A 12,999-nucleotide genomic window follows, 5' to 3' on the forward strand; every position below is an offset into this window, starting at 1 on the left:
GCCTCATCTAGCACCTGTGTCGGTGGCACATAAAAACACCATCCGAAGACCCGGCAAGACTAGTCAGGCCATAACCCATGGCCCCTACCTGGGACGTAGTCAGTCCACCTGTGCATACCTTCCTTCTTGTGACACTTGTGAAGACCTGTTGAGGCAAGTGAAAATCAAATCAAATCAAACAAATCAAAATAGATGAACATCAATGGAATTTGTATCTTTGTGGTACCAGTGCCGGTGGCACGTGGCACATAAGAAAACCATCCGAACGTGGCCGTAGCCAGTACCGCATCGACTGGCCTCCGTGCTGTGGGCACGTAACAAGCACCATCCGATCGTGGCCGTTTGCCAGCCTCATCTGGCACCTGTGTCGGTGGCACATAAAAACACCATCCGAGCGTGGCCGTCTGCCAGCCTCGTCTGGCACCTGTGTCGGTGGCACATAAAAACACCATCCGAGCGTGGCCGTCTGCCAGCCTCGTCTGGCACCTGTGTCGGTGGCACATAAAAAACACCATCCGAGCGTGGCCGTCTGCCAGCCTCGTCTGGCACCTGTGTCGGTGGCACATAAAAAACACCATCCGAGCGTGGCCGTTTGCCAGCCTCGTCTGGCACCTGTGTCGGTGGCACATAAAAACACCATCCGAGCGTGGCCGTCTGCCAGCCTCGTCTGGCACCTGTGTCGGTGGCACATAAAAAACACATCCGAGCGTGGCCGTTGCCAGCCTCGTCTGGCACCTGTGTCGGTGGCACATAAAAACACCATCCACTCTGGCGTTTGTCAGCCTCGTCTGGCACCTGTGTCGTGGCACATAAAAACACCATCCGAGCGTGGCCGTCTGCCAGCCTCGTCTGGCACCTGTGTCGGTGGCACATAAAAACCACCATCCGAGCGTGGCCGTTTTCAGCTGATCGATGGCACCTGTGTCGGTGGCACATAAAATCACCCATACACTCTCGGATTGGTTATATATAGGAAGGGCATCCAGCTGTAGAAACACTGCCAGATCTGACTGGATGTGGTGCAGCTTTCGGGCTCCCCTACCCCAGTTGAAACGTCCAACCCATGCTAGCATGGAAGCGGACGTTTAAATGATGATGATGATGATGATATGTATATGTATATATATAATTATATATATATATATATATATTATAATATTAATTTATATATATATGTATGTATGTATGTGTGTATTTATATATGTAAATGTATAAATATATTTGTATGTATGAAGGTGTGTATGTATGTATATATGTATGAATGTGTGTATGTATGTATGTATGTATCTATGTATGTGTGTATGTATATTATGTATTAAATTATATATATAATATATTTATATATGTATGTATGTATCTGTAGTATATATATGTATATATATATATATATATATATATATATATATATATATATATATGTATGTATGTATGTATGTGTGTGTGTATGTATATATGTAAATGTATAATAATATATGTATGTATGAAGGTGTGTATGTATGTATATATGTATGAATGTGTGTATGTATGTATGTGTGTGTATGTATATGTATGTATATCTTTTGTTAAATATGACTACATAAGCTTAGGTTTTCCCACGATAAATTTATACAAAGCCAGCAACTAAACAAAAATAAAAAAATAAAGAAGCTATGAAAAGAAGGGTGTTAAAAAGAAAAAGCAGCCAAAAAATATAAAGACTGCTTCATATTTCTGTGTGTTTATCTTACCAAAATAGATTGGTGAATTGTGTAACACATATAACGCATGCATGCAAACACATAAAAAAAGTCTCCAATTCAATGTGTTTTTTTCTTGTAAAATCGAGTTACCTACATCCCTGCCTCTTTCCTTAGAGTGTATTTGTGTGTACAAAAATGTGTGTGTGTGTATAGAGAGAAGAGGTATACATAGATACACACACACACACACACACACACAGAGTAAAATATAATATCAATAGTGTTAAAATCTGCCCTTCTGTCATATAATTCTGCCCTTCCTGTCATATAACAATTGGACACAGAAAAAATTTAAAAGAAAATTCTTTTTCTTTTTTTCACTGTCGAAACAGATAATGTAATATATTTTTATTTTACAGCAAACTCATGGCAGATTAGAGTTATTTTTTTGTTGGTAGAGGGTGTCTAGGTGACATTCTGTTTTTCTCAAGAGTACCAGAAATCTTAGAGAAGGCATGTCTTAACTAGGCTTCAAATCTGGGTCATAGATTCAGTTTAATGAGAAATTACTGCCAGATTTGAGATTTATAAAAATTAAAATATCAATAATAATTAATAATATAAAGAAGATAATATTCTTTTGTTACTTTTGGTACAAAGTCAGAAATATTGAGGGAAGTAGGCAAGTTGAATTCATTGACTCAAGCACTTAACTGCTATTTTATTCTATTGACCCTGAAAAGATCGAAGGCAAAGTCAACCTTATTGAGATTTGAACTTAGGATGTAAATAGCCAGAAAAAATGCCACTAAGCATTTTTTTCCTGGCACATTATCAATTCTGCCAACTTGTTGCTGAGAAGATAATACAAATGATAATAATAAATTCTCTCTATTTCAGTAATCCCTCGACTATCGCGGGTGTTACGTTCCAAAGCCACCCCATGATGTGTGAAAATCTGCGAAGTAGAAACAGTACTATACTGTATATTTTAAAAATTATTTTTATAATTTGTATATATTTATTTTATTATAAATGCAAAAGAACACCACGGAGGAATCAACGTAAGCTTAAATAATAAACTATGATAAGTGAACCACAGTGTGGCGAGGGATTACTGTATATAGGTACAAGGCTTGAAATTTTGCGGGAGGGAGCTAGTTGATCACATTGGCTTCAGTGCTCAACTGGCACTTATTTTATCAACACTAAAAAGATGAAAGACAAAATTGATCCCAGTGGAATTTGTACTCAAAACAGAAAGACAAATGAAATAGCACCAAACATTTTGTCTGGTATGCTAACGATTCTGCCAGTTCACCCCCTTAATAATATTAATAACTCAGAGTGTAAGGAACTGGAACAGATACTACAAAACATTACTGAAACTCTAAAAATCTTATTTATCCACCTCCCTTAATAGTTGTTTCTATATAGGCACAAGGCCTGAGATTTGAGGGAGTGGGTTTTGTCAATTAAACCAACTCCAGTGCTTCACTGGTACTTTATTTTATTGACCTCAGAAGTATGAAAAGTAAAGTTGACTCAGTGGAATTTTGAACTTAGCACATGAAAAACAAATATTGCAAGGCATTTATTCCACTGCTAAAATGTTTGTAGCCTGATGCTTTAATAAACCTTTCTACTATAGGTACAAGGCCTAAAATTTTGGAGGAGGGTGTTAGTTGATTACATCAATCTCAGTACTCAACTGGTGCTTATTTTATCGAACACCAAAAGAATGAAAGGCAAAGTCCACCTTGGGACATTTGAACTCAGAATATAAAGCCAAAAGAAATACCCCCAAGCATTTTGTCTGACATCATAACGACTCTGCCAGCTTACCATCTTTTGCTACCTTAATAATGATGATGATGGTGGTGGTTCTATTGGTGCAAGTACACAAGTATTGGGCCAGGCAATAGATGATTAAATGATTTTAGTGAACTTATTTTATCAACTTCTGAATGGTAAAAGACAAATTTGTTGCCAGTGAGATATAACAGACACTATAGAACATTGTCTCTGCTGCTCGGCCAGTTCTGTCCAACACTGGCTTCTTTGATGATTATAATATCAATTTTGTTTTTAACACAAGGCATAGATTTCATAGAAAGAAGGAGAATAAGGCGTTATAGAGTTCATGTTTTTTGAAGAACTTTTGAAATATTAGTGTGGCAATATGGTTTCATGAAGGTAAAAATAATGGAGCTATACAATTTCAGTCCACTTTTTCACTCTTTCAACAATATTTCTAACAATTTTGATGATAGTATTAAACAGCATTTTTATTGCTGGCAAAATGACAACTTTTTCATTCGTTTCATTTAGATTAATTTTATTTATAGATACAATATTTTTTCTTCACTTTTCTCTGGTTTTGTGTTACTTAATCTGCACACTCTGTTCATCAGTGTAAATTAAATGTTTGAGTTATAAAGAAAAGATCAAATTGCATAAGGTTTTAATTTTATTTTAAGAATTATATTTAGTTTAAATTCATTAAAGAAAAAATTTTAAAAATTTGTTGTTCAAATACTGATGAAAGAATTATCTCCCTTCAACATGCGCTTTAGCATTCCGCTCCATTTACTGGAATGGCAAGTATTCCTAGGTTATGATTAAGCCCATCCATCATCAAAAGTCATTCTAGCCCTGACCATACCATCTGTTCAAGCCCTTGTTTATCATAGAATACACTATCCAAAAAACTTATTTAAAAAAAAATGGTATTGTATCAGAGTGTTTTGAGAGAAATTTAGCTACTATTTCTAGCAGGTCGAGTGACCAGGTAGAGGACCTGTCACTGGGTCGTGTTGTTAAGGTTATATTTCAGGTAAATTTCCAGTTTGTCTGTGAGCAAATTGTTTTGTTTTATTTATTATTTTGTTGCATCCATCTAATTCCTGAAATACTATATTGAAACTAGTCAGAAGTCAGTCAGTGCATATCTTTATGTCTCTTTTGTTAAGTAGTACCCACCTCTGCAACATATAAATATATAATACATATGTGTATGTGTGTGTGTGTGTATGTAGATATATGTATGCATATATCATTACCATCATCATCATCATCATCATCACCATTATTTACCATTTTCCATGTTGGCATGGGTTGCATTGCTTCATAGAAGCTGGCAAGTCAGAAAACTTTGCCATGCTCCACTGCCTGCATTGGCATGGTTTCTATGGCTGGATGCCCTTCCTAGTGCCAGCACTGAGGACAGTGTATTGGGTGCTTTGTACATGGAACCAGTAGCAGTGCAGTCACCAAATAATTTACAAGACAAGACTCCTCAGCTGATGTTGAGGAGTAGTGTTAAGGAGGGTGGCTTTGTGCCAGTTGAGAGGTTAGAGTATGAGTAGGAGGGCAGAAATAGGCGTCTTGTAATATATATGTATGTTATAGGTGTAGGAGTGGCTGTGTGGTAAGTAGCTTGCTTACGAACCACATGATTCCGGGTTCAGTTCCACTGCGTGGCACCTTGGGTAAGTGTCTTCTACTATAGTCTCGGGCCGACCAAAGCCTTGTGAGTGGATTTGGTAGGCGGAAACTGAAAGCAGCCCATCGTATATATGTATATATATATATATGTGTGTATGTGTGTGTATATATGTTTGTGTGTCTGTGTTTGTCTACCCAACATCACTTGGCAACTGAAGCTGGTGTGTTTACGTACCCGTAGCTTAGCGGTTCGACAAAAGAGACCAATAGAATAAGTACTAGGCTTGCAAAGAATAAGTCCTGGGGTCGATTTGCTTGACTAAAGGCGGTGCTCCAGCATGGCCACAGTCAAATGACTGAAACAAGTAAAGAGAGAGAGAGTAAAAGAGTAATAGATCAGCAAGCTGGCAGAATTGTTAGTACATTGGATAGAATGCTTAATGTCATTTCATCTGACCAGTTGATAACATTAAGTGGTAAATATGACAATATCTTGAGTGTTTTGGGGCCCTATTAATTCTCCTTATGGAAACTCTTTCGTAGCATTATCTATGGTAATCATAAATATCGGTCTGTCTGTCTGTTTGTCCATCCATCTGTTCATCCACCTGTCTTTATTTTCTATATCTATCTGTATTTCTTTTTCTATATGTAGGGATGACGAGCCTATGGCAAATGTATCAGCAATGTGATGTTGTGGATTTTTAGGTAACAGATGATGAGTTTTGGAAAAAAAAAAATCTTCCTGCAATATCATTTTCTAAAAAGCTTATCTACAAGTATTTATCAAAAAGTAAAATACATACATATGCATTTCAGTGATACTCCAGTGATGGGATTATTAAAGAAATTAGAATGTTAACATATTGGGCTAAAAAGCTTTTTCCATCACTGTTCCAACAGTGGACACATTCACAGGGCATTATGCACTGTTGAAACAAGGAAATATACACATAGCCAGTTTTAGTATTTGCTTAGTTCCTCTACAAATATTTTAAGTTTCTTTCGCATCTCCCATCTCTGCCTGTCTGTTTGTCTGTCTCTGACTGTCTTTCATCTCTCTCTCTCTTTGTCTCTGTCTGCCTGACCCACTCTCTCTTATCTTTCTCTCACTCTCTCTGTCTATCTGTCTGTCTGTTTCTCTATCTCTCTTTGAAAAAGGGCTTTGTTCAAAATGTGAATAGTTCACATCTCCCTAGCAATGTACTAACTTATTCAAATGTTTTAGTATGTATGATCCAAGATGTGCCAAATAAATTAATTGAATAATATAAAACATAATATTAAAAAAAAATTTATTTATAATTTTATTTATTTATTCTTCTTCTTACAGAAAGAAACCCCATCTGATCAACAACTCCACCTGGCAGCATTGCAAGGTAATCTGGACCAGTTATGTAAAGTTCTGGACAGTGGCAAAGTCCATGTGGACTGTAAAGACAAGGTAACTGACATCAAGTTTTTCTTTAACTTCTATCCAGACGAATTATTTCCCAAAAAATATTTCATTTTGAATAGATATTTTTTTTTACTTAGAAATTCTAAACTTTTGTGATTTTATTGCTGAAAATCTTCTATTTCATATTTTATGATTTCTTATAAATACAGGGTGCAATGGATAAATCATTGCCATTTTGTATTTTTAATTTCATGCATGCACATTTTGTTTTTGATTTTGTTAATTACACAATATAGTAGTGTTAGTTGGGCACTTTCTGTGACAAAAACAGCACTCTGCCAGAAATTTGGAAACGACATGCTGTACTGCTTGGCATTTGTGCCAGGAGCTCCAATACAAACATTTCAGAGTCTTTGGGTGTCAATCTGAAGACAGTGCAATCTGAGGACATGTACTGAGAGTGATAAAAATCAAACATCCAGTCAACATCATGGTGTTTAGAGTGATCACTAGGGATGACGAAGTTATGCCTCCATTCATCTTCCCACACAGCCTCAGACTCAACTTTTGCAGGCACAATGTATTACCATTTTATTTCTTGAAATTTTCAGTTGACATAGATAGTTTAATTCATGTTCAACATCTTAACCAAAGTAAATAGATGACTCATTTATGAACTTTGATCTTAACATGGGGCGCCTCAACTGTGGAGGCCTTCTGCATCTACAGAGGTTGCAGGGGCTTAGCTATGGCCCTGATAAGTGGAAATTGATATATAGCTTGGTCAGTTCCCATTACCCTTGGTTACCAAACATATAAACTTTCATGACAGGGTTAAATATTTAATACTGCTGTATTAAAGATTTTCTTCATCAAGCAGAAAATATCTTATTTCTTATACAATCCTTAAATGCTATTGTAGTGGTGCAACTGTTGCTTCAACACACACACACACTCTCTCTCTCTCTCTCATACATATACTTACACATTGTAGACTACTTCTAAAATAAGGCCATCTGAGGATTGACCTGTAAACCTTCATTCACCAACACATTGCCACCACATGCTCACTGATTTACTGTCTTCCTGCTTTCTTCTTTCCTCTCTCTTTTTCTCTCTCTCTCTGTGTTTCTCTATTTTTACTATGTCTCCTACTCTGAATTTCCAAGCTGCATCAACTAAGCCCTCTTGATTCACCTGCTTCTCTTGCTTTTCTCCTTCATCACCTTTTTAAACCTTATGCTAAACATATATCCCTCAATCCTGACTCATCAGATCTCAATCTTCTGAAGGTAATCACTACTCATGTGTTACTTATGAGAGCGATCGACTTGCATGAGTTTTAAGCTGTTCATCAACTATATCGTTTCCCTAGCATAGAGGATACTTGAGAGGCTCCTCCTCCTCCTAATTACACTTTTTCAAAGTGTAAGCTCACAGAAATTATGGAGGTGAGGACACAATCAATTACTGTATTTATTCATGTATAAGTCACATCACTAATTTAGTATTAAATCTTGGTACAAAATTTCTTTTTCTTCCTAGTTTTAGCTTTGATCCCTGTAGAAGTCGCAAGCCAGTTTTTGCAATTAAAACCAACTATAAAATTGTGTGACTTCATGCATGATTAAACATGGTAAATTGACCTCAATACATGTCTAGGACTTATTTTATGAATCCTGAAAAATAAAAAAAAAGAAATGAAAAAACGAAAAGGATAGTTATTCCTGGAATATAAAAGCCTATTATTTTGGTGACATGCTAAATCCCAGTTGATCCCAGGAAGTAAAAGGCTGTTATTAAGTGATACACTAAGCAAGGCATGTAATGTACCCTTTCCCAAATCTATTATCTCACCATTATCCCTCAAACTTCAGTAACGATTTTTGACATAAGCACAAAGCCACACATTTTTGGGGGAGTGCGATCAAGTAAAGGGAGATATAGTTGATGTAATCCACTTCACAGTGCTTATTTTAGGGACCTTGGAAAGATGAAAGGCAGAGTTGGTCTCAGTGAATTTTCAACACTGAATGTAAAGAAATCTAATTAAATACCACAGGGTATTTGTCCACTACCCTACTGATTCTGGTATCTAACTGACTGCTATTAGACTCTTCAGTTGTACTGCTTTTGCAGATTCCCGTGACTCTCTGTTGCTATCCAGTTCTATTATTATGAATTTGAATTGGGAGCTTGAGTTATAGTGACTCTTTCATTAACTGATTATACAACCGTGGGTGCCACCCCTATGGATGTATTGCAGTTACTCTCATGATAGAGCTTGGTGATCGTGACCATTGATCTTTTAGGATTCCTCCATTCAGCATCAATGTAAGAAGCACCATTGGCTCAGTTGAGTTCTTTCACTACCTCTTCACAATCTGCCATGCTGCAGTCCCATGACTTTGCTGTATCTGTGGCAGGGTGGCTGAATGGTGCTTTACTTTGCCAAAGGGTAACCCATAACTATGCAGAGCAAGGTCATCACTCCATAAGGTATTTTCAAAATATCAGCATACCCAGGCCATTTGACTGAATAATAATAGACATTTCTAATTTAGATACAAAGGCTAGTAATTCTGAAATGTAGGGGTTAAACAATGTGATCAACCCCATACTTCACTGGTACATTATTTTATTGACCCTTGAAGGATGAAAGTCAAAGTAGACTTTGGCAGGATTTGAACTCAGAATGTAAAGTGTTAGAACAAATACTGCAAAGCATTTTCCTGATGCTCTAAAGATATATGCTTTTCATGTAGGTACTGGTTGGAACATAGTTGATTAAACTGACCTTGGTCTTTGACTAGTTTCTATTTCATTGACTTGAAAGGTGAAGTAGACCTTGACAAGATTTGAACTTAGAATATAAAGGGTAAAGGACCATGACTAAATGCTGCAAGCCATTTTGGCAACAGAAAAGGCATCTGGCCATAGAAAATCTGCCTCAACAAATTCTATTTAACCCATGAAAGCATGGAAAAGTGAACATTAAATAATAACACAGTTCTATATATAAGAGATGAGGAATTACGTACATTATTTACATTCGACAGATATTTGTCCTCATCTTGTTTGTTGTTAACACAACATTTTGACTGATATACCCTCCAGCTTTCTTTTTCAGGTGTCTTGGGGAAATTTCGAACCTGGGTTCTTATTCCTAAGGTATTTTTCTAAGGTATTAATAATAATAATAATAACATCGAAAAATACCTTAGGAATGAGAACCCAGGTTTGTAATTTCCCAAAGACACCTGAAGAAGGCTGGAGGGTATATCAACCGAAACATTGTGTTAACAACAAACAAGATGAGGACAAATATCTGTTGAATGTAAATAATGTATTAAATAATAATGATGATAATGATTTCTGTCCATTACCCTGCTGATTCATTACCCTAATATGTGGTTGCCCTACTTGACTATGAAGACAGTAGCTTCTAAATAACAACCGACGTGGGACTGTGGAAACCTGTCTAACTCATATCCACTCTAGAAAGTGGATATAAAAATGATGGTGATGGCAGTGGTGACGATGATGCTGACAAAGCCACCACCAACAATGCCAACAAAAAGAATGTTCTATAAACAATTCAGTATAAATATCAGTTATTGTAACCCAGAGGCTAGTTCCATATTTATCGATTGCCAGTATTGTCTGATCTGAAACTGTAATTTCCTAATTACATTTCTATATTTTTGAGACGTTAATATTAGAGTAGTAAATATTGATCTGACTATTAAGTTCATTTTTACATTTTTCATTTTGTTACACTGCCAAAATACCGTATCATTTATTACATGTGTACATTGATACATGTTATTAAACTGGCGAGAAAAAGCACACTTGTCAACATTTCCAATTTCCTCTTCCTTATATCTATGGTCTGATGGTTATGTAAGAAATCAGTAGATTGCCAGACCAAATGCCTTATAATGTAGACAGCAACACCCTTCACTGTCCCTCAATTTTTTCCTTTGGAATTGTCTACATGCAACCTGAATACTCCTTACATTATCACCTAGAGCAGTGTTTCTCAACCATTTTTTACCCATAGACCCCATTGATTCCTATTTTGTTCAGATGTATCCTCCTAGCCATTTAATGTTTAAAAAATCATATTTTTAGAATTAAATATTATTAGGAATTGTGTAAAAAAATTATTAAGATATTTTGTATATTATAGAAGTATAACCAATATATTGTAGATGAATTTCAACAAAATCTTATATGGACTCCCAGGGACCATATGGATTCTGGTTGAGAACCATTGTCCTAGAGTATTTCAATGGGGACATGAATGCCCATTATCTTTCAACAGCATAAAGACACAATCACAACACTTGCCAAGGGAACAGATTTGTACATCACCCCCTACAACACACAAATGATAAACTGCTAAAACCCTCTGCCTCGGTACAAATATGAGGTTACACCTGTCTTCTACTATAACTCCAAATTGACAGTAGATGGAAACTGTATGGACAATCCCTTATCACTTATGTTAGCAGAGATTCAGCGATCGGTTTAATGATTAGCCCATTGGAAACCTATATCCAACAATGTTATTATTAGTCACCAGTTGTGGTGTAAAATAAGTACATACATAAATCACCATTTCTACTATTATCACCATTAGTATGATCATCATCTCTTCTACCTCAATCTCTATGCTGACGGAGAAAAATATAACGATGTTGTAAGAGATAGACCACAATGGATTCAGCAAGGTGTGATTAAATTCAATATCCAGACCACTACTAGTAAAGTCACTAGACAAGTGACTATTATATTAGTGAATACTATATTTGTAGTTATTCTTACAGTGACCACTATGCTAGTAATCATTAATATAATGACCACTAGACCAGTGATCTCTCTTTTAATGGACACAATATAGTGGTCACTGTGTTAATAACTACAAGAATAGTATTCAAGTATAGTGACACTAGTATGGTGGTCAACAGTGATGGTCACTATGTTAATAACTTCAAGTATAGTACATATATGTATCATATAAGTACAGTGACCATTATTCTTGTAGTCATCATTCTTGTGGTCATTAATATAGTGACCACTAATTGAGTGGTCACTATATCAATAATTGCAAGAAGAGTGGTCATTTGTATAGTTACCACTATACAAGTACAATACTGACTTTCTGGAACCTTTCGTAATCTGCACTAATTTATGAGCAGGAATTTCAAATTCTCACAGCTGCCAAACTAGTTTACTGATACTTTACTCAGACTAGTAACTTGCACAGTACAGTATTAATAAACTTGTATCAAAAGGCGGCAAGCTGGCAGAAATGTTAGCACACCGGGCGAAATGCTTAGTGGTATTTTGTCTGCCATTATGTTCTGAGTTCAAATTCTGCCAAGGTCGACTTTGCCTTTCATCCTTTTGGGGTCAATAAATTAAGTACCAGTTACATATTGGAGTTGATCTAATCGACTAGTCCCCTCCCCCAAAATTTCAGGCCTTGTACCTAGAGGAGAAAAGAATAAACTTGTATCATTTATACTACTGTACAGGTAGCTGTGTTTTGTTTAAGTAAATTTGATACTTGTTCTGGAAAATTGATGTTGTAACTATACTAGTGAGCATTATGTTAACTATGAGTACAGTACAAATATAGTGACTACTAATATGATGGCTGTGAAGGTGGCTCAGTAGTTAGAGCATCAAGTTTACAATCATGAGGTTGTGAGTTTGATTCCTGGACTCGACTGTCTGTTGTGTTCTTGAGTAAGACACTTTATTTCTCATTGCTGCAGTTCACTCAACTGTAGAAATGAGTTGTGACATCACTGGTGCCAAGTTATATCAACAAGCCTTTGCCTCTCTGTTGGATAACATTGGTGGTGTAGAGAAGGGAGACTGATATACATGGGTGACTGCTGGTCTTCCACACACAACCTTGCCCAGACTTGTGCCTTGGAGAACTTTCTCATTGCAGCTTTATGGTCATGCATGACTGAAGGGAATCTTTACCCTTTAATATGATGGCCACTCATGGTGACCATCAAATCAATACATGTATAGCACACAAGCATAGTATAAGTATAGTGGTCATTAATATAGTGGTCACTATATTCTGGTCTTTATTATCATGACCAAAGCTGGTAGGTTGACATTTGGGTTGTGGATTGGCGGAATCATTAAGGAGGCTCTTCACATTCAGAGTCCAAGTCCTGTTGAGGTCAACTTTATCTTTCATCCCTCCAAAATCAGTAAAATAAACAGTAGTATTAACTACCCCTACCACCTCAAAATTGATGGTGTTGTACCTCAATCAGAAACAATTATTATAGTGTTCATTAAAAAACTTGTACTCCATCAGTTATGACCACAAAGGGTTCCAGTTGATCTGATCAATGGAACAGCCTGCTTGTGAAATTAACATGCAAGTGGCTGAGTGCTCCACAAACATGCATATCCTTAATGTAGTTCTCAGGAAATTCA

The 12,999-nt window shown here is 36.4% G+C and overlaps 1 protein-coding gene across 3 annotated transcripts in view; it reads left to right on the plus strand.

Moving 5' to 3' along the window:
- The window catches only part of LOC115216466 (ankyrin repeat domain-containing protein 29-like), a 145,179-nt gene that overhangs the window by 70,946 nt on the left and 61,234 nt on the right, over nucleotides 1-12,999 (plus strand). For all 3 annotated transcript variants that reach the window (XM_029785828.2, XM_029785829.2, XM_029785827.2), the window contains exon 2: nucleotides 6,460-6,570. In XM_029785828.2, coding sequence (XP_029641688.1) covers nucleotides 6,460-6,570 — 111 coding nt within the window. The remainder of the gene's footprint in view (nucleotides 1-6,459; nucleotides 6,571-12,999) is intronic.

Source organism: Octopus sinensis, linkage group LG10 (genome assembly GCF_006345805.1).
Source record: "Octopus sinensis linkage group LG10, ASM634580v1, whole genome shotgun sequence".
NCBI classification, from domain to species: Eukaryota; Metazoa; Mollusca; class Cephalopoda; order Octopoda; family Octopodidae; genus Octopus; species Octopus sinensis.